Source organism: Panthera onca, chromosome B1 (genome assembly GCF_046562875.1).
Source record: "Panthera onca isolate mPanOnc1 chromosome B1, mPanOnc1 haplotype 2, whole genome shotgun sequence".
NCBI lineage: Eukaryota > Metazoa > Chordata > Mammalia > Carnivora > Felidae > Panthera > Panthera onca.
Genome location: NC_138342.1, coordinates 55,648,459 through 55,674,500, shown reverse-complemented (window position 1 = coordinate 55,674,500; position 26,042 = coordinate 55,648,459). Strand labels below are relative to the sequence as shown.

The 26,042-nt window shown below is 37.3% G+C and overlaps 1 protein-coding gene across 1 annotated transcript; it reads left to right on the top strand.

Annotated features, from left to right (window-relative positions):
* The first annotated feature begins 1,913 nt into the window (after positions 1–1,913).
* Positions 1,914–26,042, top strand: LOC145715422 (transmembrane protease serine 11B-like). The gene is given in 11 exon segments (XM_081795429.1): positions 1,914–2,314; positions 7,497–7,615; positions 12,019–12,134; positions 12,220–12,291; positions 13,647–13,827; positions 15,225–15,263; positions 16,079–16,253; positions 24,223–24,365; positions 24,603–24,716; positions 25,098–25,240; positions 25,881–26,042. Coding segments are annotated over 11 exon segments (1,665 nt in total).

The following is a 26,042-nucleotide window of genomic DNA, read 5'->3' as shown; positions in this document are numbered from 1 at the left end:
ATCCCTGAGGCCTACGAACTAATGATTCATGGCAGATGGATGTAACTCACATTTCCAGCTTTGGGAAACTTTCCTATGTACATGTTACTACAGATACTTATTCCCATGTAACTCTAGCCTCAGCCAGAATTGGAGAAGCCCACAAAGATGTCATTCAGCACCTGTTCTATTGTTTTTCTTATTTAGGTATGCCACTTCATTTAAAAACTGATAATGCACCTACCTATACTTCAAAAGCTTTTAAGCAATTCTCCAACACCTTCAGCATTAAACATACTACAGGAATTCCTTATAATCCTCAGGGACAAGCTATTGTAGAAAGAGCCCATCAGACTTTAAAACATCAAACTACCAAACTGCAAGAAGGAGAGCTTAAGTATAGCTCCCCTCATCATATTTTGAGCCATGCCATGTTTGTTATTAATAATTTTAATGTGGATACTGCGGGCATTTCTGCCACGCAGCGTCACTGGAACCCTGATCTTGATGCTCCTAAACCATTGGTAAAATGGAAGGATCTTCTTACAGGAACATGGAAAGGGCCTGATGTTTTACTAACTTGTGGGAGAGGATATGCTTGTGTTTTCCCACAGGATTCATATTCTCCTTTGTGGATTCTGGACAGACTCATTAGACATGTTCAACCCGCCACCACCTCCTCCATCTTTCCACACATCGACTCAACACAAGAGACGTCTATCGGAGGAGAGCCGAGGAGGACCACTGACATATCGCATGAGAGAACTTCACCTTCAAGATGACTGGCAACCGCTGAGACCAACCCCGATGCCACGGCACAGACTGACCCAAGCGACTCAAGACAGTAGTCCACCAGCATGGGGCCAAATAAAGAAACTGACGAATGAAGCTGAGAGACTGGTTCTCAACCAAGGACTTCAACCTTCTCCTTTTACTCTTTTTGTTGCTATACTTGCCATTTTAGCTTGTCAGGCAAAATGTGACAAACCGGGTACTTCTTATTGGGCTTATTTACCTAACCCTCCTTCCTTTCAACGGGTAACTTGGGAGAATGAGGTTATTCCACTTTATACTAACATTCCTTCTTTGATGGGAGGAGCTCAGTCTCCTATTCAATTGGGACAGGCTGTTAATACTAAAAACTTCTCCTTTTATGGAGTTTCAAGTTCTGTTCCTATCTGCTTTGTTATCCCCAATACTATAAAGGATGAGTCTCCCTCCATTAATGGCTGTGCTCCAACATCTTATAAGGGGGTGTTGACAGATTCTCCTAATTATGCAGTTGCAGACAAAAGACTCCTATGGTCTCTAATTTTGCTTTTACCTGGAGACTCTTCTCCTAAAATGTTTACTCCTAAAGATTATCTGAAAGCCCTCCCTGTTTGTGCAGCATCTCCTCCAGAGAAGGATGACACTAATGAGGAATGGGCCTTTGTTAACCCTAAAATAGGCTTCCCAAAATGGAGATATTGTGCTTATAAAAAAGAGATTCATATTGTTATTCCTGGGACATATTTAACTGTAATTGATAGAAGTTGTGCAGATTCTTCTGTAGACTATAGGCTTTTCTTGGAATCAACTAATGTTAGATACTCTTGGAAAAATGAATATATCCCTTGCTGCATGCCAATTAATAGATGGCATATTAATGGATGGGTACCAAGCATCTTGACTATTTCTACAAAAAAAGGCAGGATATTTTCAATCTGAAATATGGCGTGTGATTGCTGCCACAAAACTGGTTAACACTGCGCAGGCCGGAAAATCAGAGCAGATATCAGGTACAGGCTTGCTTACGGTCTCCATATGCATTTTTAATTTCCGGAGATTATAATTCCTTAAATATCTCTGAGTATGCTGACAAATATCATGTATCTTGTATCCGCTGTAATCTTACAAATTGTGTTTCCCCTTTAACAAATGTAAAAACACTGATGATTGTTCAGCGACCCCCATATTTAATGGTTCCTGTCACTCTAAATACTACATGGTTTGATAGTTATGGTTTGCAAGCTTTGCAGGATGTAAATGCACTTCTTGTTCGTGGTCGTCGCTTTATAGCTCCTCTTATTCTTGGAATTACAGCATTTATAGCTTTAGCAACTTCCCTTTCGCTTTCTGCTATAGCCTTATCTCAAGAAATTCACACAGCAACTTTTACTGATCAATTATCAAAAAATGTACCCATGGCTTTACCTACACAAGAAATTATAGATAGTAAACTAGACTCTAAGGTTAATGCTTTAGAAGAAGCTGTTCCCATGATTGGTCAGGAACAGACCTCTTTTAAGGTTCGCCTTGCCTTGAGATGTCAATTGATTTTCATTGGATTTGTGTAATGCCCCTAAAAGTTAATGAATCTCTGTATTCTTGGGAGAGAGTTAAAAATCATATCCTAGGTATCTGGAATCACTCAGATTTAAATTTTGATTTAAATTCTTTACATAAAGATATTCGTGATATTAGTCAAGCTGAGGCTGAGTTTTCTGCCTCACAAATATCAAACACATTTTTTCAAAATTTATCCTTTTATGTCTCTCATAAAAGCTTTTTTACCACTATCATTAAAGTGGCTTTGATTGGAGGATTGATAATTCTTCTTCTTCTGCTTCCAGTCATCGTCAGACTGTTGAGGGGTAGTATCCAGGGGCTGGCAATGGAACTTCATGCCATTAAATTAAAAAATAAAAAGGGGGAGATGCTGGAAGTTGAGCTATCCCAGCCTGAGTGGCAAAGCCCGGGCTGTGGACGGATTGGTGACTGCAAGGCGGCCCACCAACACTGAAGCTTCTTGCACTCCCGCTTTTAGGTAATTCGGCCTTAAAACAACCTGGGGTATTGTCTGTTGGGGAATTGCCCTTGACAGGCCCCCTGGGAAAAGAACCATTAGGAAAGAAAATAAGGTTCCGCAAGAAATTGTGTAGCCTTATGTTTAGCCCTTGCAATCCCCTATGGAGACTCCTCTACTTGCAGGAAGGATAGCCTCATGCATTTGCTAGCAAAGAGGGCCTGTAAAGGAGAGACATAAGGATTTGAAAGCCTCACTCTGGCAACTAAGGAGTGTATCTCTGGGCACAGGTGATTTCAACCCATAGCCCCACCTGGCCCCCCGGAGGCATTCCAGATGATGACTGAACCTAGTCGGTTAAGGTACAGAATGGTTCATTGGTTCCTAGGTGCATTGTCTCTCTGAGAATGTAGGAGGCATGGGTTTCTAAGGCCTTTTCAGCCCCTTTCTGGCACCTCGGACTGAGGCAAACACATTGTTCTTCTGGCTTCAAGTGGTTAGGAGGTCATGTCCCTGTAACTGTTCCACTTGAGGTGTTTCATGCGAACAGCAAAGCAAATGCTTCATAGACTATAGATAATTATAGATAAACGCAGATGCATAATGGAATAATGTAAGAAATTAATCAATAATCAAAGGGTATGTGGGAACATTACGGGAAAATCGCGATGTTATTTCTTAAAGGTTGATTACACAAAGGAACGTTTTTAAAATTAGGTAATGTTAGAAAAACATAGATGTCGTATGCTATAAGGAAATCACTAGCAAATATAATGCCACATTTGCTACAATAAATCAGCCAGGATGGAATGGCAACCTCCAAGCTCCTTACATGCAGAATTGCAATATCCGGTATACAGAGAGAACTCACACATATCCATAGGAAAAAAAAAAAAGATAAATAACCCAATAGAAACAGTAAGCTAGATATATGAATAGAATTCTCAGAAGAGGAAGCCCAGAATGAGAATGAGAATCATTCTCACTGGCAATTAGGGAAATTTAAATGTAAACCATAATGAATACAATTCATTTACATCAGAATGATGGCAATACTAGTTATATTAAAATGGATACCTTGTGAAAAATCATTTGACAGAAACTTCTGCCTCGTTATAGCCGATGTCAAACTGTGGAAGAAGAAGCCAGTATAATGGATCGGTCAAACACAGATTTAGGATTATCCCTCTTTACCACAAACCTGTTTCTTGGCTGTACCTTCTAGGTGACCAATCTAAGACTAGGCTGTTATTTTTTTCTAAATAGTCAAGTCAAGGAAGTTTGTGATTCTCTGGATGACTCCTCTCTTGAAACCATAGAAAAATGGTAGTCATTAGTACTAGTCAGACAAGTTTCATCATATTTGTTCTGTACATTTCACACAGCCCATAAAAACAAACCAATCAACACTGAATGTAGCACATAAGCCTGTGAAACATTGATCACCTTAAAAGCTACTCTAAGAGGTCATTTTAATTATCACTATCATCGTTGTCACCATCATCATCACCACCACCATTGTCCCTGACACCACCACAACAATCAGAATATTATGTACAGGTAAATGGGATTTTATCTGGGAGGTAAGTTACAAACCCTAGCAAGTTGCTAGAGTATCTTCTAGCTTTTTAAAAACTGGTTGCTTTCTATAAGTTGGATTTTTATTTCTAGACACTGCTAAAAAACATGCTACTGTTTTTGAGGTTTAAAGGCTCTGCAAAGTCTCTGGGAAAGTTTTACAAAGTTGGAATAAAAGAATCCAGTTTTAGCAAAATTTTGCTTACTTTTTTTATAAGAACCCTACCATTTTTGTTCTTTAGTAATGTAATTGAAATCGTATCTTCTAATATGAAAATGTTTTCTGGGAAATAATTTAAAAATATAAATTCCATCATGGATTTTTGGAATAATGTACTTTGTAACTTAGGTCCTGAATTGGCAGCAGGCAGACTACAGAGGGGCTCAGAACTTCATAGATTTTGAAATGAATTCCCTTCTGTAGGCTCTCTGATTTTCTAGAATTTAGGGGAAAGTTAGAGGTGGAGATCATTCAACTCATTTGATCATTAATTTCCCTGTTCCTTATTCACAACTCTTTCCCTAATGATTTAAAGTCCTCTGGGGGGGGGGGAGGTTTATCTTTATAAAATTTGGGGAATTTCGCACTGGAATCTTGCTTTTTAACACGCTGTTCACTGTATAACAGAATTCAGGTGCATCTAATTCAAATGGTTTGTAAATGAAGTTCTAATAAATGAAAACTATAGTTATGTTTATGCTTTGTGGTTTAACAGCTAATGCAATATCAGAATGTAGTTAGAATATAATCTAGGAAATGATTCCTAGTATGGACTGTGGGGATAAATTATAGTGAGACTGATGTTTTAAAATTGTGAATCGTGTAGTTACCATTATTTTTATCGACATTATTATTGTAATTGATTAAGGTGAACAGTTGATTATACCAGGATAATGATGAGCCCTAACTTGAATTAGATTCAATACAAAAATGAGGCAGTTATAGTTTAATTATGTACATACAGTTGGTTAAATTCATTGTAGATTAATTTTTAACCAATTCTCTTTGTTCAATGAGTTCATCCTGGAAGGCAGGTTTCTGTCTTTAAAAATGGCCAAGGGACATGTAGGTGGCTCAGGAGATTAAGAATCCAACTCTTGATTTCGGCTCAGGTCATGGTCTCAAGGCTTGTGAATTCCAGCCCTGCTTTGGGCTTTGTGCTGACAGTGTGGAAACTGCTTGGGATTCTCTCTTGCTATCACTCTGCTCCTCCCCACCACCCCCACCTGTTTCTCTCTCTCTCTCTTGCCCGCTCTCTAAAAATAAATAAAGTTTTTTTAAAAAATGGCCAAGATTAATTTGGTAAATGAGAAAGTAAGTTGTTTCATGAATGGAACTTTTAAAATATTTAGAACTTCATTTTAATAATTTCAGCTATTATTCAAAAATAATGACCAATTCCTCGAGCCCAAGTATCACATTTTCTGGAGGAAAGGTTGAATACATCACACACCACTGTGATCTTTTAGATATAAAAGTATCTCCTTAATTGTTTATGATAGGAAGACATCCACAATGAGGGGGAGAAAAGCATCAGTGTTCTAGTCAACAGTATGTATTCTCTACCACTTCCCAGAGCTTCTAAAAGAAGCTTTCAAAGAAAAATATTTTATAAGCTGTAGCATAGTGATTCTTTGTATAGAAACCATTTCAGCCACTTTAGAGTCACCACTCAGGCTACATAAATGTTTAAGTCCCTCATACTAATTTGCATGTCTCAGAAAGACTAAACTACCAGACTAACCTCCACCTGGCTAATCCAAAACATATTTGAGACCTCAGTATCACGGTAAACTTTTCTGGTTATTAAAAGAGACATATTATCAGATATTCATAAGGTTGTAAATATTATTATCAATTACCTTAATTGCATACTCCTTTTAAGGTGTGATTTATCTAGTGTAAGAAACATAATACCTGAATAGCCTTTTTGCTCTGAGGATGAGATTAAGCAGCAGGATTCCAGAATGAAGGCATGCATGCAATGCATCTGAAATAGGGAGTTCCTTTGAAGAGCTTTGACAAATAATCCCAGTTTTGGGAAGCACTCATTAACAAATCATCAAAGGGGTATCAAGAAGAGGCAGGATTAAGAGTAGAGAACAGGGCAGAGAGGAAATAAGACTGGGTGGAGTTGCACAGTTGTGTCATAAGGTAATTTTTTTTTAAGGAACTTCTCTACCGAAAAATAAATTGGTCTTAGAGGAATCAAAACAGAAAGATTCTCATATTCATAAGGAATATCTGCCAATCTGCCACATATATCCCCTGATTACAAACTCCTCTGTTTTGCAAGTTTTGTTTAGGATGATGAACACAAAAGATTGAGGAAAGAGCTGGGGCTATTTTGAAATTTGAAATCAGATTATTATGTGTATGTGTTACAGTACTTCCTCCAAATCAGCAATTTCATGACATCATGTCTTTCAAAGTATATGAAATAACTAGTGTCAAACTTTATATAGATTAGACTAAGGGTAGCCATAAGACCTAATTGTAACCTTGATCACTCTATTAGGGTGATGCCAAGTCACCATATTTTCTGATTATTCTTCATCTAATTGATTGGTTTTAGTGATGAAATTTGCCTGTCTCTTAATTTATATGATGCAAAGAATCCATGTTTATTATAGAAAGATTAGAAAATATAGTTAGGAAAAAAGCAAACAAAAAAAGAAAATAATCTACCCATAATCTCATAACATGGGACAACTCTAGTTGACCTCATGATTTTCCTTTCACATTTAATTAAAACTTATAAATGGTTATATTATATATTTATTTTTAAGTCTATATATATTAATGTACATGATGTGACTATAGTTTACAAGAATACAATCAGACCACACTTAATGTTTTGTAACTTGTTTAGATCAATAAAAAGAGCAAATTAATTTCTCTTTTTGAGGACAAAAACCATGTGTATCTTGCTCACTGCTATATCCCTAGAAGCTAACATAGCTAACAAATCGAATATGATTTGTTAAAGGAATGGACATTAGAGTCTATCTTCTCTGAGATGTTTAAGGTTTCTATGTTTCATACTAACATAAGAGCCTAATTATAAATTGTGTTGTATGAGGTGAGGAGAGCCAGGCAAATTTAGACTGTCTAGCCCATATGGTTTGAGCTATTTTCTTCTTTTCATAGGCATAGAATATTCTCCTAGAGAAGATCTTGGCCAGTATGGATGGTGACCCTTATCTTTCTTGGAGTGACAGCAGTCTTGGGAGTAACTATTGGTTTCCTTGTTCATTTTCTGGCAGTGCGTCAGTATTGACTATTTTCCATTTTCACCCTTACTACTAAATCTCCTTTTACTTTTAGAAATTGATAAGAAATAATATAAATATTAAATTTCTTAATGGAAGTTTTCTCATCTATTAACTATGTTCCAACATAATCATTCTCTATTATTTAATACCAGTTAAAAATTTTTTTGAATCAAATGCCTCCTTGAGCCACTCTGACATATTACCAACTATGAGAGTATGGCAAGACTGAAAAGCTCAATATTTTGATGCCAAGATGCATTGTCAATAAAGGAACATATGTATTAGGTCAGTAGTTGAGCTGTTATGTCTTTTAGTAAATATACCTAAAATTTTGGAAATCCTTATTCTTCTTGGCTCAATTCTGGTTGTTAAGATACAATTGCAAAATAAGAATGGATAATCCACAAATGGCTCATCTAATAGTAGATAGTAGAAGTGGCTGAATGGCTGAATGTTTATGTAAATTTGATCTTATTTAAAAAAAAATTAATACTACACTCAGAAAGTTTGGCTTTCCAACTTATTTTTACCTTTCAGAAAAATAAACCCTTAAGTCTGTGTAGCTATTTAATGTTTTCAAATAAATTTGATATCCATTATTCTGCTTGATCCTCATACTAATCCTTTGAGTGAAGGAGGGTAGGTTTTACTATCTCTTTTTTCACATGCAAAAAACCAAGATTAAGAAAAGTCAAACTAACAAGTCATAGATGAGCATAAACCGAAACCTTAATATTTAAGTGTATTATTTTACTTTATCAAAAGTTTTTCTTTTTTATTCCTCTGAAATACATTACCCTGTATAGTATAGGATATGTATCCAGTGTAGGATACATTTTGCCTAATACAGTGAAAATTCTAGTTTTTCCTTCATTCTGGCCTCTCCTTTGTTTTCTCTAACCATCTTGATCTCCAATTTCAAAACTTGTCCTTCAGAAGGGTCATGTATGCTTACAGTCTCTTGCGTGCCATTTCTGTCCTTGAACTCTCTGTAGTCTGGGTTCTTCTGCCCTCTGCTTGATTCTCCTCATTAAAGAATAACATCCATTATATAATTTCCTTAAGGAAAGTGCTCTGAGTTTACCAAATCAAGCCCAGTGAAGAAGCCCAGTAGCTTAATTAGTTATCTTTCCAAAATATAATTTGCATTTTAATAAGTCCCTTCTTCTGGAGAAACAATGCATTCATGAACAGGAGACAAAAGGAGAACTGTAGGCATCCTGGCTTAAGCAAGATATGTGTGGGATGAGAATTTGCCCTTGACTTTCTCTGTATGGTGAACCACCTAATATTTCAAATATAAGGCTAGATGGACTTTTATTACCTGAAGTTAATTGAACTGGGCTCCTTGTGAAGTAAAAATGGGTACCCAAACTCTGTTGTAAAGGTCACCTAGAGTCAGCTTAAAAGACGGGTTTGCTCTCAGATTCTGGCTTAGGAACCAATACAGTCTTTGTTAATACTAAGAACAACTTGAGTTGGATGAGACCTAATCTCTCATTCAAGTGGTATGAAATTCGCTTGTCTGTTGAATATATTGTTTCTCAAGACATTGTTTTGAGTTTCTACTTCTTGAGTTACCTCAGAAATTAATATTCCACAAGGATCATTATTCTAGAAATGACTCTGGTTCAGCCCTTTCTTAACTATTTTATTTAACTACTATTTAAACTATTTCCAAAAGCTTACCCAGACATTTATAAACAATTAAAAAGTCCTTCAGATTGTTTATCTAGCAGTGCTAAGCCCTGGCTTTGTCTCAGAATCACATGTAGAGCTCTTCTAAAGAAGTACCCATTCCTTGGGCCCTTCCCTTATGTTTTATGATTCAGTGGAACTGAGGCAGGACCTGTCCATGTGTGCCTTTAGGAGCTCTGTAGTTATTCTGATAGTGTTATTCTGATAGACAGTGTTGCAATCTATGCATATAAGGCAATGTTTTATAAAGGTAATAACATTTATTTCTATCTTAAAATAAAAGATTTTATTATAAACTTTGGGATGGGCTCAGATTTAATGTAAATACTGACTATTGCTATGCCTGTAAAACTGACTATGATTTTATAGGCCACAGTGTAAGGTACAGGGTAGATTCCCATTCAAGTTGTCTAAATAATTGTATTATTCAGCTCAGGCTGCCATAACAGAATACCAGAGACTGAGTGGCTTAAACAACAGATATTCATTTTCTTGCAGTTTGGAGGCCAAGATCAGAGTGCCAGCATGGTCAATGTTGCCTCACATGCCTTTTTTTCTGTGGCATATGGAGTTGGTGGGTAGTCTGTGGAGAAAGAGAGAAGGGTCTCTGGTGTCTCTTCTTATAAGGCTACTAGAATCTGACTTAACCCTATGACCTGATTCATGATCTGATTTAACCTTAATAACCTTGTTAAAGGCCATATCTCTAAATATAGGTGCATTGGGGGTTAGGGCTTCAACATATAAATTTTAAGGGGACAATTCAGTTCATAAGGATAATCAAGGGTGGGACGCCTGTGTGGCTCAGTTGGTTGAGTGTCAAACACTTGATTTTGGCTCAGGTCATGATCCCAGGGTCACACTGGGCTCTGTGCTGCACATAGAGCCTGTTTAAGATTCTCTCTCTCTCTTTCTCTCCCCCCCACCCCGCCTTCTCTTCTACTCGCTCTCTCTCTTTCTAAAATCAAATCAAATCAAGTCAAATCAAATCAAATCAAATCAAATCATAAAATAAAAATAAAAACCAAGGGAAAATAAACTTAAAAATTACACCTCAATGGGGCGCCTGGGTGGCTCAGTCGGTTAAGCGTCCGTCAGACCTGAGCTGACTCAGGTCATGATCTTGCTGTCCATGGGTTGGGGCACCCCATCGGGCTCTGTGCTGACAACTCAGAGCCTGGAGCCTGTTTTGGATTTTGTGTCTCCCTCTCTCTCTGCCCCTCCCCCGTTCACACTCTGTCTCTCTGCCTCTGAAAAATGAATAAACCTTAAAAAATTTTTTTAAAAATTGCACCTCAAATCAATCTGATTTTCAGTAATATAACTAGACTCAAGTATCTAAACATCATGGTTTCTTTGAATATGGGCATGATATATGTGACTTTTGACAAATTAATCTGCCTACCTGTAAATACCCAAGTTCAGCATACTGGATATAACACAAAATTAGCAGATTCTAGTTGGTCAGTCTTCTATTTGATGAAAGACTTCACAGATTAAAATCATGAAGTGGTATGAAAGAGGATCTTGGAGTTTATTTATTGCAATTTAGTGTTTGTGATTAGTGAAAAAAAATCCCAGAAAGCTGAAGTGATATACCAATACAGCACAGCCCATTGGTGGCAGAACTTAAACTAGTTTCTCTAACTTCATATGCATTATTTTTTTCAGAATGGCCTTAGATAACTTCTTAGCTAGAACCTAGCATTTGCTTTTCATATATACCAGTTGCTCTAAGGAAAAATATAGGAAACCATTGGAATATAGGAAACTAATTTTTATTTTGGATTGAAATGATATTTCTGATTCCCAGGATAATGCTTTATTTCATCTCAGAGATCATATATATTTCAAAGCCTATTATTATTATTAGCACTTCTTAGAGACTCTGTAGTACTTTTTAAGGTGAATCAAAAGTACAATTGCTCTCAAAATATATGAATGGATGATTGCTTAACCAAAACAGAGTACCATTTCATATGAGTTTCTATTTTTAAAAGTACATGCATAATGTAGAAGAACTACCTCTAGGCTTGTCCTATTTTAACATTACAGTGGCCCTAGTATATTAGGTGAGACATTTTACATTTGGGGACAGGAAGGAATGGGGAATGTGAGACCTTGTGATGCTCCACCATATATGCTAGAGGGAAGTAGGATGGCAGCAGGAATTCAAGGAATGACTTAAAGGAGTGGAAAGCACGCAGATAGGAAATGGGGCAGAAGAAAAGTTATAAAAGGGTATAGATCATCCAGAAAGAAAAGGGAAATGTTTGTAATGTTTCCTGTGTCAGAAGTGTTTAGAAAGTTTAACTGGGTAATCACTAGATCAAGAATTTAGATGACACATAAAAAGTAGGTTTCATTTCTAGTGCACACTAAAGTGGATTGTTAGTGGCTGCCTGGATTGCCATTCTGCTGTGGATGCTGAGGGTATACCTGGCTTGGCAGGGCAGTGGTGTCTTTATCATATGGCATTATCATATGAAGGAAGGAGGGGGACCACTTCATGAATACTAGGTAGTTGCTATTTCTAGAATGGGTGGATATTCACTCCCCTTCATTTCCCTCCTCTTCCTTTCTCCCTCCCTCTGATAATTTAAAAATCTGGGTCAAATGTTAATTTTGAGACAAAAGTATGGAGGGATTTGAGTCTACCTGTTATTTTTAAATTCTTGGAGTATTTCTTTGTTTCACAGGAAATATTTTCTATTACCAAGGTGATTTTCATATTTCTGGAGTTACACACAATGATAGTTGTGAAAATGGAGCTTCACAAGCCAACACAGATCTGGACAAAAATAAAGAGACTAAGGTAAATCAGAGATTCCTTTTAATAATTTCATAATAAATTTGATTGAAACAGACATGATGGCTATTTTGTTTTTTTCTCTTGACAGATGTCTGATGTTTTTCAAAATTCTAGTATATATAAAGAATATATCAACTCTCAGGTCATCAAACTTCTGTAAGTACAAATTCAGTCAGGATCTTATGGAAAGGGAGGTAGATGATATGTCACATCAACTGTGGTTTTAAATAACAACAATAAAAGGAAAGAAGAAGAAAGAAAGAAAGAAAGAAAGAAAGAAAGAAAGAGAAAGAAAGGAAGGAAGAAATCTCCATAAATTAAAATATAATTGCAGTTAACAAATTTCTGTTCAGAGTAAGAACTGTTGTGTACAAATCTGTAACCTCCATACTTGAAGGGGAATTATAAGGTTGTTGATAGCAGCCAGTCCTAACTGACTACTATGATGAAAGATCATTGTAACCCTGTGGAAAACAGAGTCCAATCTTATTGTTTTGGTATTCATATACTAGCCTCCTCTTCTCCCATCCATTCCCATCTGGCTATATCTTTACTATAATAACTTTCTTTTGGTCTCTTTAATAATTACTATCACTATAATGACTGTGGAGCAAAGTGAATAATTTAAGATAATACTTGTCTGAATATGTCTTTGAAGTGGTTTGAGTATGGGGGTAGACAGGAAGGATGCAAGGAGGAAGTATCATGGAACACTGGGGATGAGTGATAAAGAGGGACAGTACTTGTATTTTGGTAATTGCCAATATCCATTCGTGGGGAATTCTGAAGTACCAAAATAAAACAAAAAATTCAGCTTGCCAAAAAACCAACCAACTAACCTACTTACCTATAGAAAAACAAAAACTTTCAAAGACTCTTCTATTGATCATAATTATTTGAAAATAGAGTTGTGGATATTTTTTTAAAAATGTGATTTGTTTTGAAAGTCTCCAAAAATGAATTAATCTCCTTTCATAATTAATAAAAAGGATGTAATGAATATATAGATAATAAAGATTCTCTCTATGTTTTAGAGTTATCTTTCTGAGCTTTCTCATTGTGCAGTTCTGCTGGGGTAGAGATGTATGAGAAACTATAGGGAGAAGCTTAGTACTGACTCCTGAATATATGCTAGGAGTTATCTTTTGAATGTTTCCTGGTACTGCATTTTTGTTTCCATTTATCTCTTTATCTAAAGTAATTAGAAAATATCTGTACAAAAACATGGTTTTTACTGTTTTAATAAAATCTTACACCAATCATTTGCTGGCCAGTACTCAGTTTCTCATGTATGTTTGAATTATTCTGATTTCTAGTTTGTAGTTCATATCTTATTCCATGAATAATACCTTTGAACCAGTTAGAAGATTTTTAGGGACACTTGCACTTTATATATACTGAGATAATATCTGTGTATTCTTCTTTAATATATATGTAAAGGAAATACGATGATTAAATGTGGGAAATTCAATGTGTTAACAAGACATCTTGAAATATCAAGAAACAACACACTAGAACATTTCTGTTGTTTCTTGTCCTGATCCCAAAGGTTCAAGGGTACAGTTACAACTGACATTCAAGTTTCCTCCAGCAAAAAGGCACAGCATGAAGACTGAAATTGAAGCTATCTTACATCAGATATTGAAAAACAACATGGCATCCTGGAATGCAGTCCATACTTCCTTTAGACTCATAGGTATTTCACTTATTTCCATTATTTTCTATTACTTAGGTTTTTGGACTGTTTGAAAAAATATTAGAAAAAAATTAATAAGGAGTTTCAGGTATTTGCTTTGGGGAAAAATATACTTCTCACATTTTGGCAATCCTATGAACGAGTTGGAAATGACAGTGGCATAAAATCTTTGAAGAGTGATAGAAAGGAGGACTAAAGTATGGGCATGCATGTGATCTTGGAAGGTTTCACGTTTATGTTTGAAAAATGGGATGAAGGACTCTAAGCAAAGCATTATTCCTCCCTTCCCTCTACTCTTGTCAGGATCTCATTACAGGAAACAGATTTGGGGCTTAGTTGATCATTCATTGTGGAGACTGCTAGAATAAGAAGGAAGTTGGGGATAGGGAGTTTTCACTGCTCTTGTGGAAGAATGGGAATGATACTATCAAAGAAAAACCAATTGTCTGGAATAATTTCCTAGAAAACAAGGAAAGAAAATGATAGGATTTTGCCCCAGTTCAGAAAATGAAGTCTGTAAATATCTTGAGTGTCTGAAAAGGTCTTGAAACTCTCATTTGGATTGTTAAAAGGCCTGTTAGGTGATAAGTGTGTGGTTCCAGAACCCAGTTTTGTGGTTCTTCCAGACCAACAGTTGATCCTAGTGTCCTTTAAGGCTATCAAGGCTGACAACTGCCAGTTACAGCTCCTTTACCTCAGAATACCTGTTATCACTGGACCACTTATGAGAACAGAGTTTGAGGCAGAGCTTCTCAAAAGAACAATACAATTCCTCTGTGGGTAGCTATTGGGAAAGAAGGTTGCCTCTCTGTGTCCTAGGGATTTAAAGTGAACACTTGCTAGTGGGTCCTATTGTAGTTCCCCACCTTCTCTCTGTCTCTCAAGTCTCTTCCCAATAGAAAAGATACTTGAATTTAAGTTAAATTCTCAAAATTTCATAATTCAGTCATGGTAATGAGATGACTCTAAAGAAAAGGATAAGCCCAATGAAATATGATTTTAATTGGAAAATTTTTCTTTATAGATAACTTGGAGTAATTCATATGAGAATTATCATAAGGAAATAAATCCAAAGATAATTAATTCCCAGTGCCTTTTTTAGTGAGAATGTCAGCTTGTTATCTCACTAAATATTTTACTGCAACTATCGTAAAATTGAGAACTTTGTTTTTTTTTTTATTTACCTTTCCCCTTTCCTTTACTAGCTAGTAGAGATGTGGAGAGATGGTCAAAATATAACAGGTAGGAGGTAGGGGGGCTGATAGCTAATATGTGAATTAGTCTGAATAGTTAAATGTTGGGTGTAATTGGGCTAGAAAAGTTAGCACGTATGTCCTTGGATTGAAGATAATTTCTTGGTGATATTTTATTAATTTTATGTTTTGTTTTGATTTCAGAACTCAGCAAGGCTAATGTTGAAATGCTTACCAACAACTGTAAGTTCAGAAATTATGACAAACTTAACTCATTCACAAATATTTCCCTATCACTTTCTTAAAAAGTATCTTGAAATATGTAATATGGAAATCTATAGTAGTCTTTCGAAATTATTGGCTATATCAGATATATATCTGGAATTGCTTTTTGAAAAACACTGGCCAGTGAATTTTAACTTTTGTAAGAGTTGTCCAAAAGGATGAAATAAGAGCTGTTTCCAAAGAATGGAATCATTAGTGAAGAATATCATATCTGAGTAAGTTAAAATAAAAAAGATTGAAGGGAAAAAGGACAACGAAGGATAATAAGAAAATATAAAAGTAGGCTATCCCAAATACATTTATTATAGAGTAAAAATAGTTTTGTATCTTCTAAATAAATTCTCTTTAGACTATCATGTTGCCCACAAGATACATATATGCATTCTTTCACTTAATGGATATTTATGGTGTATCTATTATCCACATGGGGCTTTACAGACAGCACTGCATATGCTATGCAAGATGCAGGCATACAGAAGTAAAGTCTCTACCTTCAAGAATTTTGCAATCTACTTGGAGAGATGAGACTTACAACAAATAGATAACATAACAGTCATTGGAAGATGATTGAGAGTGAAAAAGAGGATAAGTAAAAGTCACCCAAGCCAAGATACAGTCAGGTACCATGATCACAGTACATTCCAGGAAAGAGGTAGCATTGCTTAGGAGATTCTGGACAATCACTGAAGGGTTTCAAGTATTGTTTTAAGATGTATTTCTCATAAAGCATAATCAAAGATGGCTGCTTTTATATAAATACATCCTTTCTTCAGGTTGTGGAAGACCAGCCAACAGTATCATGGCAGGCAACCAAATTGTGAATGGGAAGAATGCCCTGGTGGGGGCATGGCCATGACAAGCCAGCATGAAATGGAAAGGCCAGCACTTCTGTGGGGCATCTCTGATCAGTAGCAGGTGGCTATCATCTGCAGCTCACTGCTTTGCTGAGTAAGTGTGAACATCTGACTAAATGTAGGATTTGGGATAAACTGTGGGGATTAACCTAAATACATGAATGTTCACCAAAGCCAAGTGAAATTTATAATTAACCTGAATAACCAAAGGGCAGCAGAGGCATTTAAATTTGTCAAAGAGGAAAAAGTGAGAGGAAGTAATTCACATTTTCCAAAAAGCTACTTTGGCCTGACATTAAGTGCTTTATTTACATCATTTTATTCAATCGTAACAATAGTTCTGTATGGAAGTTATAATTTAACCTATTTAAAGATGAGGAAAGTAGGGTTCAGAAATGGTGATGTAACTTGGCAAAGTTCATACAGCTCCTAAATAACAGAAATTGAATGTAAGCCCAGGTATGTCTGACTCCAGTTATTATATGCTTATTTTTCTTGCCCTCCAGAGGTTTACTACCTAACTGAAGATATTTAAATGTGATATGTTAAAACTGGTAGGCAGCATCGTGCAGTTAATGTCACATATACAACAAGATAGTAAGTTCTATGAAAATTTGATGAAGAAAGGAGCATTCCAGCTGAGGTATGAAAGTGTAAGATTTGACCAGGACTCTAAAGATATAAGATATGATTGATACAGTGGGTAGATGGGAAAGAATAATATGCATTTTGGGTTGGGGAAACCACTTTCTTCAGATGTGTTGAGATAGAATAACACAATTTGCATTCTGTGGACAGCAAATAGAGCAAATTTGAAGTAGAGAAACTTTGTTAAAAGAAACATTAGAGGGTTCCTTGGTGGCTTATTAAGTGTCTGACTTTGGCTCAAGTCATGATCTCACAGTTGTGAGTTCAAGCCCTGTGTTGGGCTCTGTGCTGACAGGTCAGAGCTTGGAGCATGCTTCGGATTCTGTCTCCCTTGCTCTCTGCCCCTCCTCCACTGACTCTCTCTCTCTCTCTCTCTCTCCCTCTCTCAAAAATAAACAAACGTTAAAAAAAAGAAAACATTAGGGAGGAGCCAAGATGGCGGAGCAGCATGGAAGCTTTTTGTGTGTCTCACATCCATGAAATACAACCAGACCAACACTAAACCATCCTACACACCTAGAAAACCGATTGGAAGATTAACAAAACAATCTGCACAACCTGAACCACAGAATTCAGCAGGTACACAACACGAAGAGCTGAACTTGGGGAGCAGGAAGCCCCAAAAGGTAGGGAACCCCTCTAGTGGTAGGAGAGAGGATGGAGACTGGGGAGGGGGGAGCATATGGGAAAAGCACCCCTCCCCAAAAGCAGCTGGAGAGAAAGTGGAAAATTGGAAACAGTCGCAGGCACTAAACTAAAAAGGGAGAAAGGAGAAAGGAGAGGGTTTCAATTTCACTAAGACTGTAAACAAGGGGAGTGCAAAGGCTGCAACTCAGCAGCTTGATACCTGGTGGTGCTCTGGTGGGAAAGGTAAATCCCCAGGAAGAGAGTGGGGTCCGGGAGGTTCTCGGGCCACATGGGGAAAAGTGGTTCCACTGCTGGAAGGACATTTGGTAGAGACTGTTGAAGTCACCTGGTCCCAGCAGACCCCAGAAGGCAGCCACATTCGCTGGTGCTGGGGCAAGGTTGTTGAGGGTGAAGCCTGGTGTCAGATGTGTGTTGCGATTTTCCATAGTCCCAGAAAAGCTGAGGCTACACTGTCTCGCGATTTTTTGGGGGGGCGGGCTGGCACCTGGCTGCAGTCTCAGGGCACTGAAAACAGCAGGATCCAGCAGGCATTCCTAGGTGCAGTCGACATTCGGCCATTGCTCATTCAGCCATCGCTCGGTGAGCAGACCTGGTTAAAGCCGCAGTCCTTTGAAAGTAAAGGGCTGGGGAAAACAGCTGCATCTGAGACAAAACTTGGGAGAGAGGTATTCCCTGGGGCGTAGTCATGGAGAGTGGAAAAGCCGGGAGTGGACAAGAGCTGAAGACAGAGGATCGGGCACGACTGCTGATCCGGGAGAACAGACCGTGTGGCTGCGTGGCACCATTTTTCACCCCTCCCGCGCATGCGCATGCACACCCACGAGCACTGCAACAATCCACTGTGTTGGATTTAACCAACACAGACACAAGCAAGATGTCTGAACCAGAATTTAGAATCGCGATAATAATAATACTAGCTGGAGTCGATAGACTAGATTAGATTAGAATAGATTAGAATCCCTTTCTGCAGAGATAAAAGAAGTAAAAAATAGCCAGAATGAAATTAAAAATGCTATAACTGAGCTGCAATCATGGACGGATGCAGCAGCACCAAGGATGGACAAGGCAGAACAGAGAATCAGCGATAGAGAGGACAAATTTATAGAGAATAATGAAGCAGAGAAAAAAGAGGGAGATTAAGGCAAAAGAGCACGATTTAAGAATTACAGAAATCAGTGACTCACTAAAAAGGAACAACATCAGAATCATAGGGGTCCCAGAAGAGGAAGAGAAAGAAATAGGGGTAGAAGGGTTATGTGAGCAAATCATAGCAGAAAACTTTCCTAACCTGGGAAAAGACACAGACATCAAAATCCAGGAAGCACAGAGAACTCCCATTCGATTAAAATAAAACCGACCATCAACATAGTCAAATTCACAAAATACTCAGGCAAGGAGAGAATCAGGAAAGCAGCAAGGGGAAAAAAGTCCCTAACCTACAAGGGAAGACAGATCATGTTTGCAGCAGCCCTATCCATAGAAAACTGGCAGGCCAGAAAGGAGTGGCAGGATATATTCAGTGTGCTGAATCAGAAAAATATGCAGCCAAGAATTCTTTATCCAGCAAGGCTGTCATTCAAAATAGAAGGAGAGATAAAAAGTTTCCCAGACAAACAAAAATTAAAGGAGTTTCTGACCACTAAACCAGCCCTGCAAGAAATATTAAGGAGGACTCTCTGAGGGGACAAAAGATGGAAATATATATATATATACCAAAAGCAACAAAAGATTAGAAAGGACCAGAAACTCCATCTCTACAAGCATCATAATGGCAATAAATTCATATCTTTCAGTACTCACTCTAAACGTTAATGGACTCAATGCTCCAATCAGAAGACATAGGGTAACACAATGGATAAGAAAACAAGACCCATCTATATGCTGTTTACAACAGACCCACTTTAGACCCAAAGACACCTACAGATTGAAAATAAGGGGATGGAGAACCATCTACCATGCTAATGATCAACAAAAGCAAGCCAGAGTAGCCATACTTATATCAGACAATCTAGACTTTAAAATAAAGACGGTATCAAGAGATGCAGAAGGGCATTATATCATAATCAAGGGGTCTATTACCAAGAAGACCTAACAATTGTAAAGATTTATGTGCCAAATGTGAGAGCACCCAAATACATAAATCAATTAACCACAAACATAAAGAAACTCATCAAGAGTAATACCATAATAGTAGGAGATTTCAACACCCCACTCACAGCAATGGACAGATCATCTAATTAAAAAATCAACAAGGAAATAATGGCTTTGGATGACACACTGGACCAGATGGACTTAACAGATATATTCAGAACATTTCATCCTAAAGCAGCATAATACACATTCTTCTACAGTGCACATAGAACGTTCTCCAGAATAGACCATATACTGGGACACAAATCAGCCCTCAGTAAGTACAAAAAGATTGAGATCATACCATGCATATTTTCTGACCACAACGCCCTGAAATTCGAAATCAACAAGAAAAAATTTGGAAAGGTAACAAATACTTGGAGACTGAAGAACATCCTACTAAAGAATGAATGGGCTAACCAAGCAGTTAAAGAAGAAATTAAAAAGTATATGGAAGTCAATGAAAATGATAGCACCACAACCCAAATCCTCAGGGATGCAGCAAATGTGGTCATAAGAGGAAAGTATATACCAATCCAGGCCTTCCTAAAGAAGGAAGAAAGATCTCAGATACACAACCTAACCTTATGCCTTAAGGAGCTGGAAAAAGAACAGCAAATAAAACCCAAAACCAGCAGAAGACAGGAAATAATAAAGATTAGAGCAGAAATTAATGCTATCGAAACCAAAAAAAAACCCCAGTAGAACAGATCAATGTAACCAGAAGCTGGTTCTTTGAAAGAATTAACAAAATTGATAAACAATTAGCCAGTTTGATCAAAGAAAAAGGAAAGGACCCAAATAATTAAAATCAAGAATGAAAGAGGAGAAATCACAACCAACACAACAGAAATAAAAACAATAATAAGAGAATATTATGAGCAATTATATGCCAACAAAATGGGCAATCTGGAATAAATGGACAAATTCCTAGAAACAGATACACTACCAAAACTGAAACAGGAAGAAAGAGAAAATTTGAACAGACCCATAATCAGTAAGGAAATCGAATTCGTAATAAAAAATCTGCCAAAAACAAGAGTCCAGGGCCAGATGGCTTTCCAGGGGAATTCTACCAAACATTTAAGGAAGAGTTAACACCTATTCTCTTGAAACTGTTCTAAAAAATAGAAATGGAAGGAAAAATTCCAAACTCTTGCTATAAGGCCAGCATTACCTTGATTCCAAAACCAGACGGAGACCCCACTAAAAAGGAGAACTATAGACCAATTTCCCTGATGAACATGGATGCAAAAATCCTCAAAAAGATATTAGCCAACCAGACCAAGTGGGATTTATACCTGGGATGCAGGTATTAAAAAATTATTTACCATGACCAAGTGGGATTTATACCTGGGATGCAGGGCTGGTTCAATATCCACAAAACAATTAACGTGATTCATCACATCAATAAAAGAAAGGACAAGAACCATATGATCCTCTCAATAGCTGCAGAGAAAGCATTTGACAAAATACAGCATCCTTTCTTGATAAAAACACTCAAGAAAGTAGGGATAGAAGGAGCATACCTCGAGATCATAAAAGCCATATATGAACGACCCAACACTAATATCATCCTCAATGGGGAAAAACTGAGAGCTTTCCCCCTAAGGTCAGGAACAAGACAGGGATGTCCACTCTTGCCACTGTTATTCAACATGGTATTGGAAGTCTTAGCCTCTGCAATCAGACAACACAAAGAAATAAAAGGCATCTAAATAGGCCAGGAGGAGGTCAAACTTTCACTCTTTGCAGATGACATGATACTCTATACGTAAAACCCAAAAGATTCTACCAAAAAACTGCTAGAACTGATTCATGAATTCAGCAAAGTTGCAGGATATAAAATCAATGCACAGAAATTGGTTGCATTCCTATACGCCAACAATGAAGCAACAGAAAGAGAAATCAAGGAATCGATCCCATTTACAGTTGCACCAAAACCCATAAAATACCTAGGAATAAATCTAGCCAAAGAGGTGAAAAATCTATACACTGAAAACTATATAAAGCTGATGAAAGAAATTGAAGAAGACACAAAGAAATGGAAAAAGATTCCATGCTCCTGGATAGGAAGAACAAATATTGGTAAAATGTTGATACTACCCAAAGCAATCTACATATTCAATGCAATTGCTATCAAAATAACACCAGAATTCTTCACAGAGCTAGAACAAATACTCCTAAAATTTGTATGGAACTAGAAAAGACCTCGAATAGCCCAAGCAATCTTGAAAAAGAAAACCAAAGCAGGAGGCATCACAATCCCAGACTTCAAGCTATACTACAAAGCTGTAATCATCAAAAGAGTATGATACTGGCACAAAAACAGACACTCAGACCAACGAAACAGAATAGAGAACCCAGAAATGGACCCACAAATGTATGGGGAACTAATCTTTGACAAAGCAGGAAAGAATATCCAGTGGAATAAAGACAGTCTCTTCAGCAAGTGGTGCTGGGAAACTGGACAGCGACATGCAGAAGAATGAACCTGGACCACTTTGTTACATAATACACAAAAATAAGCTCAAAGCAGATGAAAGACCTGAATGCAAGACAGGAAGCCATCAAAATCCTTGAGGAGAAAGCAGGCAAAAACCTCTTTGATCTTGCCTGCAGCAATTTCTCACTCAACACGTCTCTGGAGGCAAGGGAAACAAAAGCAAAAATGAACTACTGGGACCTCATCAAAATAAAAAGCTTCTGCACAGCGAAGGAAACAATCAGCAAAAGTAAAAGGCAACTGACAGAATGGGAGAAGATATTTGCAAATGACATATCAGAGAAAGGGTTAGTATCCAAAATCTACAAAGAACTTATCAAACTCAACACCCAAAAAACAAATAATCCAGTGAAGAAATGGGAAAAACACATGAATAGACACTTCTCCAAAGACATCCAGATGGCCAAATGACACATGAAAAAATGCTCAACATCACTTATCATCAGGGAAATACAAATCAAAACCACAATGAGATATCACCTTACACCTGTCAGAATGGCTAACATTAACAACTCAGGCAAAAACAGATGTTGGTGAGGATGCGGAGAAAGAGGATCTCTTTTGCATTGTTGGTGGCAATGCAAGCTTGTGCAGCCACTCTGGAAAACAGTATGGAGGTTTCTCAAAAACCTAAAAATAGACCTACCCTACCACCCAGCAATTGCACTACTAGATATTTATCCATGGGATACAGGTGTGCTGTTTCGAAGGGACACATGCACCCCCATGTTTATAGCAGCACTATCAACAATAGCCAAAGTATGGGAAGAGCCGAAATGTCCACTTATGGATGAATGGATAAAGAAGAGGTGGTATATATATATACAATGGAGTATTACTCGGCAATCAAAAAGAATGAAATCTTGCCATTTGCAACTACGTGGATGGAACTGGAGGGTGTTATACTAAGTGAAATTAGTCAGTCAGAGAAAGACACAAATCATATGACTTCACTCATATGAGGACTTTAAGAGACAAACAAATGAACATAAAGGAAGGGAAGCAAAAATAATATAAAAACAGGGAGGGGGACAAAACAGAAGAGACTCATAAATATGGAGAACAAACTGAGGGTTGCTGGAGGGTTTGTGGGGGGGGATGGGCAAAGTGGGTAAGGGGCATTAAGGAATCTACTGAAGTCATTGCTTCACTATATACTAACTAATTTGGATGTAAATTTAAAAAAATAAAAAATAAAGTTAAATCAAAAAAAAAAGAAAACATTATTAGAAAATATATTCAGAAAATTTGTTATATTGATTGGGCATGTCTCTAAATGACAAGATGCTTACTTCCTGAAGATCTCTTTTAGAAAGAATGTTTGCAGGATTTGTGTTTCTGAAGCAATTTTCAAACAGTAGTCCATGGATCGTGAACTACACAGGGGACTTGTTAAAAGTATAGATCTTTAAGCATCACACCAGACCTTTTAAATATAAATCTCAAGAGGTGAAGCCTGAATTGATTCTAAGGGAGTTGAGTTTAAGAAACACATTAAGAGTGTGGAATCACTGAAGGTTATAGAACGGGAGAAGGATTGAACAATGTCACCATTATATAAAGTTCTTAGAAATTAAAATTAAAAAAAAAAACAGCACCTGACATTTTGAAGGAAAGTGAGAATAGTTAGACAGTATGTTATGTCTTAAATTGAGAAAGAGTTTCAGTGGGGAACTGGAGAAATGACCAGAAAATTTAAATTAGAAGTCAAGATGCGTTGACTTGGTAAACATAATAGGGTAATTGGGTGAGAACAAGTGGCAATTTTTTTATGGACAAAGATGTAGATTCATGGAATCCGGGTGTTTGGCACTAAGTGATTCTGGACCCCATCCATTGAGGCTGCTTCTATGACTCCCACTTAAGTCGAATACTCAGGAACTGGATGGGGGTTTAGTAGCAGAAGACATCGGTGACTCTACTTAGAAGTATTTGCAGAAGGCTGACAGCTCTAATTGTCCTTTGTACTATTTTATTTGTAACATCTCCATGTCAAAGACATCTTTAAAAATTAAAATTTGGTGCTTTCTAGTGTTGGTTGGGAGCCTAACGCTTTATAAGATAATGACCACTAATGAACACTATTGTCACTCGAAAACTACATATATTTTAATTAAATTGTGTTTTCCAGGAAAAATAATTCAGGAGATTGGACTGTCAACTTTGGAACTATAGTAAATAAACCATATATGACACAGAAAGTCCAAAACATTATTTTTCATGAAAATTACAGCAGCGTTGTGGTTTTTAATGATATTGCCCTTGTACAGCTTGCTGAAGAAGTCTCTTTTTTTTTAATTTTTTTTTAATGCTTATTTATTTCTGAGACAGAGAGAGACAGATCATGAGTGGGGGAGGGGGAGAGAGAGAGAGGGAGACACAGAATCCGAAGCAGGCTCCAGGTTCAGAGCTGTCAGCATGGAGCCCGACGCAGGGCTTGAACTCACAAACCGTGAGATCGTGACCTGGGCCAAAGTTGGCTGCTCAACCAACTGAGCCACCCAGGAGCCCCTGAAGAAGTCTCTTTTACAAAGTATGTTCGCAGGATTTGTCTTCCTGAAGCCAAAATGAAGCTTCCGGAAAATGCCAGTGTTGTAGTTACTGGATGGGAACACTTTATGAATGGTAAGTTTTTCTGTAAAAGGGTAATAGCTTCATGGGAATAATTATTTAAACAATCAGTTAGCCAATTAACCACTCTCTCGTGCAATTAATCAGTCACTAAATATATCAAACAAACAAACAAGTGTTGGGACCAAAAACTTGGCATTGTCTTCAATTCCTAAAATGCCTTTGGGAATAAGAAGTGGAAAAATTGGAATTATGTGTGAGGCAGCCAGTTACAATAAACACCAGAAAGGGAGAAATCTACCCTGGGACTGGCCTGGTTCTTGCTGACCAAAAAAAAAAAAAAAAAAAAAAAAAAGAATATCTATTCTATAGACATTCTTTGTCTCTACAACCAAGGTTAAGATCCCCATGATACACAGAATTTGTTGCCTTTAGGTCCTCTTCCAGTGATACTTCAAGAGGCCTTTGGGAAGGTTATCGACAACAAAGTTTGCAATCATCCACATTCATTATCTGGTCTGGTTACCAACAAAATGCTATGTGCTGTATTTAAGTCAGGAAAAGCTGATGCCTGTCAGGTATGTCTAGACATATTATCAAATCATTTTGTCCCAAAGTACTAATTGAATTGAAGTGTTTATCAGTACAATTTTTTTGTGTGTGTATTAATGATTTCCATAGAGTAGCTTATTTTGATCCACATAACAGATATTTATTAATCCCACTTATATATCAGACACCAGCCTAGATGCTGGGGATGTATTGCTGAACAAAATCTCTGCCTTCATGGCAGTCTAGGAATCCATACAAAGGATAATACACGGTGATAAAATAAATTTGGCCCTATTTTCTGAGCCATCTGCACAATGCACTGCTGTTTCTTCCTTATCCAGAAATGTGGCCGGAGGTTTAGCATGTATACACGTCACCCATTTCTCAGGCTTCATTCATGATGAAGCAGCCAAGTCACTTTTTCTTCATAGTCAAGGCTGAACTCATTATAAAGTTCAATTCTGGTCAATCCAACATATGGCAGCTATAGGCAGTATATTCTGATTTGTAGTTACCCTTGGTTTTGAATAAACCTAAGCTCCACAGTTCTAAGCTCAAAAGAAAGTGGACTCTTTTCAGTACCCAGGGGCTTCTGATAAGTCCAGAGAAGCAGTAAAAGGATATTCTTTGATAGGACAAGAAACATGTCTTCCTATCTTCTTCTAGAATGATTCTGGTGGACTGCTAGCTTATCCTGACTCTAGAAAAGTCTGGCACCTTGTTGGAATAATAAGCTGGGGTGATGGATGTGCTAAAAGGAATAAGCCAGGTGTTTATACTCCAGTCACTGCTTATCATGATTGGATTACATCCAAGACTGGGCTCTGA